A 9,452-nucleotide genomic window follows, 5' to 3' on the forward strand; every position below is an offset into this window, starting at 1 on the left:
AAGACCCCATTTCTGTTCCGCTGTTTCTCTTGCTTTTCCTGGAATCACCATACTCGCTTGAGATGCTGTGGATTTGTGACGTCATGCGTTGTTCGGCTTCTTATGGGACCGTATTTCCAGTAGCTCATCAATAGTACGATACCCCTATGCTACAGCACAGAAATCCATATATAATTGTGTTTAACTCTGGAGTCAAATCAACAAGGGCAATGTGTCAAGGACACAACACCATCCTGATTCAAACATACGATCTTAGTTTTCGTTGTTCATGTTGCTTTTCCTTCTTTCTCGGTGTTTCCAGTACAGATATTTCAGTTATTTATTCCTTTTCGTCTCTAATATATATGAGATTGTTTAATAAATCTCAAAGAAAATAAAACACCAGGGCACCTAGGTGAAAATTTCCATCGCGGATTACACGTGAGTATGAAGTGATTCCATCGCTAATCAGCGTATTTGTTTTTTGAGATAAACCGAGTCTTCAAACGCTTCAGAGACGGCGAATTGTCACAATGTGACGTAGATTAGTTTGAATTACAGAGGGTATGCAAACATTCAAAAGAATCTGAACCGCCGGATACCGACTCGTACTAGCGTTACGATGAAGCTAGTACAACGTGAAGAATTCGAACTACTGGGGTATCTCGCTGACATCCATACATCGTACATTTCGTACCTTCACTGACATAACATTTGTACTGTGAGTATAAAACTGCATTATATTTTGATAGAACTAAAAGGTCTATATTACAGGATTTCTTTTTTCTATGAAAGGCGGAACAAACCTTAAAACATATATATCCAAAAGAATTTTGCAAGCTACATATAGCGTCGGAACGAACTTCCGGAATTGATGACATCACAAAGGGACATGAAAACATGGAGATGCACGCCAACAGATAATGTTTTGATGAACGAGAGAAAAATGAAAGCACTGAAAGAAACAATCAAGACATCAAATGAAAAAATACAAGTCTAGACAGTCACATATTTACATGTTCACTGCAATTCCCTCTATAGACACTACTTAAAGAAAGTGCGTTCATCAGGCTATAAAGCGATAGGACCTGTATCTCGTTCCGTCTAAGATTATGTGAAGCAAACATTTAGGTGACGTTAAGTTGTTCCATAGTTATAATTTAACTAACGATGCAGACACTTAAATGTCGCAAATATTATGGAAGCTTGATATTTAGATCGCTAATAACTACATACACTTATTGCAGATCTACGTAGTGAGCGGGGTATATTTAAACAGTCGTGCTGGTATGATCACCTCGGTACATGTAGCATCCATATTGAGTGTGAAATGGATGTAACCAATTTTTTGTTTATTTTTTATTTAAACATATTTTATTGCCTTTTTTACATAGCAATGGAATTGGGCACAAGTTTTACAACTTATATCAAGCCCTTTCCCTGTACAATAATATTGTTTTAATAAAATTTCATGATGGCAGAACTACGTAAATAAGCCATGTATTATACATTAATTCATCAGTAACATACATACACCCACACATTCACACACCGAATCACAAGTTTATAAAACATAACCCATGTATACACATAATCACCCATGTATACACATAATCACATTAAATATTAGATGACACACATTTTCCCTACATCCTCATTGGTCGGATCGTAACCCAGTCGAGCTCGGTAAATTAGTGATACTTCTTAGAATTAGTAGTTAAATATCCACTTTCATGATGACGTCATTTCACTTGTAACTTCACCATGCTCTCTGCCAAATACAACACTGTGCTCCGTATAGTTGTATACGTTTCCCTTGTTTAATGATTAGAGCATTATTTAGCGTCTAATTTAGCAATTATTAAGTTTTATTTCGGTGAATATGTGGTTATATGGACCTGAGAAAGTAATATTTGCCTCGACTTCAGTCGGTCAATATTACATTCTCATGTTTATATAACCACATATCCATCTGTACGAAAGTCCATAATTGGCAAAACTGGTGATATTTTTGTGGACTTTCCCCTATTCAAATATTCACAAAACCAGTCACGTATATACTGCATGGCTTTATATGTCTCTGGTAAAACATATTATTGAATATACTTATGTCGGATATATCATAAACAGAATCTCAAACTTGTTTGAAATTATCTATCTAACTTTGAAACTGCATTTTAAAAAACAAAATTCTGATGAATTATAAAATATATATAATGGCGTTACACGACATCCAAGAGAACTATCTGTTTCTGAAAATCAAAATATCAGTTAGACTGGTTTAAATGATTATGTAATTTCATATATCTTCGTTCACAAGATATAGCTCCAGTAGATATATAGTACCGTACTGGATAACTGGATCAGCGGCTTATTCCTGATTAGCTACCTATTCAGTGGCTTAAGGGGAAGATCCTCGTGTGTTTACCTGTTTAGACAAAAGTTAAACACTTCACAACAATTATCATTCAGCTATCTACCTCCCGCCCCCTAGTGGCGAACATCCACCAAAAGGTCTGTCTCGATATGGGCGTTATTACGCCAGCCAATCAGAGATTCTGTTTCACGGGATGACGGGTCCGTATCTTTCTGGACACCGAACTATGTTAGTTTGACAGGTAGCTGGTAGAGGATAAAATAAAACGAGCTTCCACTTAGACGTATAAAGGGTACAAATGTTTGGGGAGTTTACTTAGTTTGCTGATCAACAATTTGGCCAAAATGTTACGCTGGACATGTGCTAATAGTCGAAGTTCTCTATACGCTGCAGTTGTTGTTTGTGTCGTAAGAGATTGAATGAGATTTTGTTTATTTGTATACAAAGGAACACACTGGGGACAATTATTGACGATACACAATAGGTGGTTAATTGCGAGTTATTCCACACGAGGCCATTATGCAGCATACACACTTTGAACCAAATGGCTATCAGTCCGGTTTATACAGCGGGTCACCATCTTACGACGGATCCTCCATAAAACTCCACCATGGACACTTCCAGGAAACTCCGGATACCTGTTACAACACTTTCCTCTCTCCGACTTCCTCTCCGGGAAATTATATTTCCCGGGAACCTCCGTCGTACGCGGAGTCAACATTACTTCATGGTGGATTTGTACCAAACGCCAATAGTGCCTACTACAAAATGCCCAGTGGGCGACAAATGGACATTTCCGACTACGGTCTACAACGGAGTTCAGACGGTCTTTTGACCAAATCGGACATTCTTGATAATGGACATCCTAACCATGGGCTGGACCAAATTCATCCCCGATACGACGCATTGGGAGGGGGTTCAAATGTGGTGGGGGGAGGAGAGGCGGAGAGTAGACTTACCGACAGTGGGTTGAACAGTCACCACGAGGAAGTGCAACATATCAAACTAGAGGCGAATCATGAATATAAACAGGACATTCAACCAATACAACAACAGCGTTTGTCTCCAGGAATCGCCGAGCCGGAGGTTCCTCAGGAAACCAAAGACGAAACCTTAAAGGTTGAAAAGGAAATTGAACCGATAGACATTGCCGACCCTTCGAAAGGACACGATGAGAAGGCGCATGGAAATGCTGACGTTAAACCGGCGCTTTCGTATATAGCGCTCATAGCCAAAGCAATTCTAGAGTCAGCACAAAAGCGCCTTAGTCTCGGCTCAATATATTCATGGATAGAGAAAAATTACCCGTATTACTTAAATAGAGGACAGGGTTGGCGCAACAGTGTCAGACATAATCTTTCTTTAAATGACTGTTTCATCAAGGCTGGGCGCTGTGAGGATGGAAAGGGCAACTACTGGGCAATACATCCAGCTAATATCCAGGACTTCATGAGGGGCGATTTCCGGCAAAGAAGGCGCTCCCGCCGTAGGGGGCGAAAGAAGGATTGTGACTTGGGTATGTACCATATGACGAACGGATATGCACCTCTTGCGCCAAGTGTGCCCTTCAGCCCTAATACGACGGCATTCAGTTCGATTTATTCCCCATATACGGACGCTGAGCGCCGAGCATACCGACTAGACGAGGCGCTTTTGCGCCAGAGTATGAACAATCCCTTTATGAAATGGTACCACAATGGTGTGCCAAACACCGGCTACAACTCCCCTCAGAATACAGGGTGTAACTCCACTATGTATCCGAGCTCTCCCTCGACACAATGGCAGGGGTACGGGGACCAAAGCTACCAACTCAACCCCTCTCTCTCTAGGTGAGTATTATATTGTTAAGTGCCCTACGCAAAACCCTTCCCCAGATATAGAGAAAAGTTCAATTTATCCCTCCATAAAGGTGAGTATTAAGTAAAATATACCCCAAACTTTTCCCCATATAGAGAATAATCTAATTCTGCCTTCATCGAAGGTAAATTCTGAGTAGCGTTCTCTAATAGACACCCCACCCTTCCCCACTCCATCCTTTCCTTTCCTTCCAAGTGATGGTACTTATTGTTGTACTTTTTACTTTGGCATTCGGTGTGAGTATCAAGTTGAAGATTTTATTTCCTCTTACAAGCAAAACTATAGACTTAAACCAAAACTAAATTTGTCTCCCTTTTAAGTTCAGAATTTTAAACATGCTCCTCTTACACGTATTTACATTATTCTCAACATCTACAAACCAAATGTACGTATCCTAGTATATAATGTATCTATCTAGTAACACTTGAGTACGGACCGCACGTGCTCTGGGGCATTCGACGAGTACATACAATAAATACTATTTAAAGAATAGACCAACTGTGTAATTTATCATTGATGTCAGTGGAAGTTCATCAGTAAGATATTGTAATCAAACTGTTTGATGCCATAATATTTTTTATTTATGGATTTTTGTTTTTTTTAATATTTGATATTAATTTTTGTAATTAATATGACGCGACGTATTCTTATTTTAGATAAATGATCAAAAACTAGTTTGGAAAATGTGCATATATATATATATAACAAGAGGCAAATTATGTATATTAAATAATACATTTAATACGTATAATACCTGTATTTATTACATTGTAAAACTCCCAAAAACTGTACTGCTTTTGGAATAAACTTAATTGAATAAATTACTTAAAAACGATATCTGTAGTATTTACAGTAGGTTCTTAGATTGTTCTCGTAAATATTTTCAGGAAAGTTTCATTCTTTATGTTAATCGAAAAAAAGGTATCATTTCATCATTTAAGAAATTCAATAATACAAAATACATCTACTGATTGATGAAGTAAATACTTTTAACTCCTGTATATAAGATATACCTATTATCTATCTGATCACCTTTTGGGATGAGACCTTGCGTACCCAGCCCTATTTTAGTCATCACTTCACTCCAGAAATTGACACCTATATCAGTAAGGGGGCGGCCTCTCCTTCTGGACCCAACCCGGGCCAGACTTCTATTATCATAATGACTGACCACTAACACACCCCTGTGGTGGCCGATATCTAGCTATCGATGGTGTAGGTAGGTGTTGTTGACAGTTTAGAAGTATTTATTTGTATAATGATAATATTATTCTCCTCCTTTTATAAATATGATACAATCATATTTTGATACGTTGATTCAACACTTTGGTGTCGCGACTGTTCCCCCTTCAGATTTAACTCTGTCTCATTATATAGTGTTATTGAATCTAAAACAAAAAGGACGCGAAAATTTCACTGGAAACGACAACGATAGGAACAAAAATCACAACACTATTATGAAACTCTCCTTTATAATGTGATATTTCTGTAATAAATAAAAAAAAAATAATGTTATGAAATATATTTAATTTTAAATATTACATATTTTCCTATAAAATGGAATAATTATAATATAATGAAGTATTATAAAATGCAGAAACATAAGTATTAAGCTGTATCGGTATCTGTCTTTGGTTTTATATTCAATGTGAAATTTCTGCTGTAAATCATGTAATGAAAGAAATTTAAAAAAAAATACATCAATCAAGTATTTTGAATATATAATGTAATCAATATTAATAATTAATAACTGATAAAATGTTTTGACCTTATACGTACAATTGTATCTTCAAGAATGGTATCTGATATGATATTGCATATTGCTAAAGGTATATTCCATGTGAATGAAAACATTTTTTTGTGTAAACTTGAACGTACTGTTTGTATTTGAAGCTGGAAAAAGTAGTCTGGTCTTAATGTATCACATTTGGGAATATATACATTCAAATCTATGTTGTATAGACTTCTGGCTATCCTATCATATTATATAATTAAAGTTAAAATGTAAAGAGAAAATCCGGTGTTCAATGATAGCAAGTCATTATATCTTAATCTGATTTTTTTCTGCAGATATTTTGAACGAAATCGTCCAACTAATTTTCACAAATGACATGCTTAAGTTTACACCAATCGCCAAATCTTGCCGCAAAATTCATTGAAATTTGATTGAAATGGAATATGATCAAATATTATTTAAATAAATGAATCATTTGCCTTTTCATGAGGAAAATCAACAAACAGCAAAATAAATTATGAACCTAATTCGTCTGTAATAAAAAGAATCAAATAGCTATTGAGAATTATTGAGATAGTTGTTTAAATATAATGCAGGATATACATATTAATATTTTTAACTTGGATATAAAATGCCTTAGAAGATCTAAAATTATAAATCGAAAACATCAAAAGTGAAGTTCAGACACAGGCTTCAGGAAGATAAAGATATATTAACTTTTGGTTAGTTTGGTTTGTCTGGTATTGTTTGACATATTTTTAAAGCAAATCAAATAAATAAATAAATGCAAGTTAACATTTCAATCAAACACAAGACATACATGCACCTCTTTTTGTTTAAACTACAGAATAAAATATGGTTATTTGATGGAGATAAAATGAAGTATCGTATACAGTGTTTTACTGGATTGAAGTGTAAGATCTTAGGTCTGTCTGTGTTTACGTACATAGTTAAATGATACAGTGTTTTACTTGATTGAAGTGTAAGATCTTAGGTCTGTCTGTGTTTACGTACATAGTTAAATGATACAGTGTTTTACTTGATTGAAGTGTAAGATCTTAGGTCTGTCTGTGTTTACGTACATAGTTAAATGATACAGTGTTTTACTTGATTGAAGTGTAAGATCTTAGGTCTGTCTGTGTTTACGTACATAGTTAAATGACTGAATTATTGAATCAAAATGAAACTAAACTATACTACTACAAGACAAGAAATTATATTTTACCTTTAATATAGAAATCATATAATTTTTTTCTAAAAATAAATAATCGTAAATCTTAAAATAGGTTTAAAACATATATATGTATAATATTACATAAACCTAACCGGTATAAAAGTCGGTATGTTTATGTTTGTGTGTACAATCTCATTGGTCTTGTAAACATACCGGAGTCTAACACCTGTGACCCCGACAATTAATGTACAAACAAAAAATAGTCCCCGACACCTGTTTACCGATAACACGGAGATGTACTTATCCTTTTAATCCACTCAGGTATCAATGATTTCACAGCGATCGTGTTCGTGTATATTCGGTTAAGCCAAGGTTCTCATATTTAAACATTCACAAAACCATTTTGTTTCTCAACCGAACTGTGGGTTTTGTTTCTTTGCCGAACTGTCTACATAGGTCTTGTTTCTTTGCCGAACTGTCTAAATGGGTGTTATTTCTTTGCTGAATTGTCAAGAATGTTTTAAACGACGTTCAATCATATGTTTACGCGTTCCTTCTTTTACCCACCCTCCCTCCACAGTCTTTATTGTTTGAAAAAAGACAAGGGAAGGATACGGAACTCTAGATTTATGGATAAAACCGCAGGAACAAGAACAAATTACAAGGTGTAGAAATTTGGATCGATATTGATATGTAGGCAGAAATATTGAACATTTTAGGGATTGAGATCAGCATTCAGTAAAAGTGCCATTCCACTCCCCATTGGTGGTATATATTCATATACCACCAATGGATATACTGTATATGAGGGAAATAGTTGTTAAATGTATTACACATTGTCAATTCCGCTAATTGTTTCTAAGTAAAAATGAATACCATTGTCTGAATTTCCTTTAACAATATAACAAAACAAAACATAAAACAAGAAGGACTTCTAAACCAGCTTCATCTATTTCTATTTGATTGTATTGCGTATTGATTATCATAGACGTTTGCAAAATTCTGTGTTGATACTGTAAACTGTGTTAAGGGTGTATGCTACAGTGTACCTTACTGTGATATCTATTTCCTTTTCAAAAGACTTGCAAACTAAGAGGAAACCTGCGTTTTTATGTTTAATATATAAGAGCATATACTATATGTGAGCATGCACGTGTATACGTGTATCAAATATATCTTTAGTTTGATCTGCAGGCGGGGATTAGTTTTATCAGATGTAAATTTGCCACTAATCCCGATGTTAGTTTACGATTTCGCGAGGGAGACATTCTTAATTGTCCTTATTGCCTCAGAGTACCCTTGGAAGACTTAAATATTCTCCCTCACGTATTGGAATGTTTGCAAATCTCTTTGATTTGTCTTTCAGGAACTATTCGACAACCACTTTAGTGTAAGCACCAAGGTGCTTCAGCGAAAGGGACGTCCTTGGCCCCTTTTGGAAAGGATTGGGGAACAAGATGGACAGATTACGGGATTAGAGGCGCTTGGCGCTTGGCGCCGTGTATAAATCCCGCAAGCAACGATGTGTTCGTATGCGTTGAAGACCAATCAAGAATGGGGAGAGGAATGTTTCCTGAGATTTCGAATAAGTGTTTGACTTGATATTACCAGTATCTGAAGCATCCATTTAAACGTAAAATGGCAGAGATACCATATTCTCTTATGAGAGTCCGATCCCGCACGACTTCGTATTTATTCACTGACAGTTCGATGTGATCAACTGGTATCGCACGTGTCTGATTTCCAGTCAGATACAACTCACTTTGTCTTATACGAACAATTTCTTTGTGGTCTGAGGAGGGACCTCATAGGCTGTAATATCCAAGAAATCATTGTGGTGAATATTTACTGTCATTGCAATCAATATTAACGATCTCCTCAAAAAAACAATTCATCCTAATGATTCGTACAGTTGAATGCGACCAAACTGTTTTAGAAACGTAGTATTTTAAATTTCATTATTCTATATGCAATTACATTCAATTATCTCAATTTTTTCTTAAATCAGATTCAGACTTTTTCAAGTGTACAACTTAGGTTAGGTAACTCTTTCCTAATTAAAGAAAGTGCTCCAAGTCGTAAAAAACACACTTATAGTCAATTATCATTTATATCATTTTTTTAAGCACAAACTAAACCTTTTTATGTTGTTTAAAGAACTAAAGATTATGGTTAAAATTTGAAGTTGTCTCGATGTCGACTGCTAAGTGTGATATTTAAAAACACCAAACATCAAGTGATATTCAAATTAATGTGTTCATTTTATCATTTTGGGAAAAGGTTATATTTCACCGGCAATAACTGAGAATAGCATACAAAATTGCCTGATT

At 35.5% G+C, this 9,452-nt stretch overlaps 1 protein-coding gene across 1 annotated transcript; it reads left to right on the forward strand.

Moving 5' to 3' along the window:
* The first annotated feature begins 2,695 nt into the window (after positions 1 to 2,695).
* LOC110461732 (forkhead box protein E1-like) lies at positions 2,696 to 9,446 on the forward strand. Its single transcript, XM_021515362.1, has 2 exons — positions 2,696 to 4,185; positions 8,489 to 9,446. The coding sequence occupies exons 1-2, from the start codon at positions 2,876 to 2,878 to the stop codon at positions 8,514 to 8,516; spliced, it is 1,338 nt and encodes a 445-aa protein (XP_021371037.1). The 5' UTR covers positions 2,696 to 2,875; the 3' UTR covers positions 8,517 to 9,446.
* Positions 9,447 to 9,452: the final 6 nt, after the last annotated feature.

This window comes from Mizuhopecten yessoensis, unplaced genomic scaffold (genome assembly GCF_002113885.1).
Source record: "Mizuhopecten yessoensis strain PY_sf001 unplaced genomic scaffold, ASM211388v2 scaffold10651, whole genome shotgun sequence".
NCBI classification, from domain to species: Eukaryota; Metazoa; Mollusca; class Bivalvia; order Pectinida; family Pectinidae; genus Mizuhopecten; species Mizuhopecten yessoensis.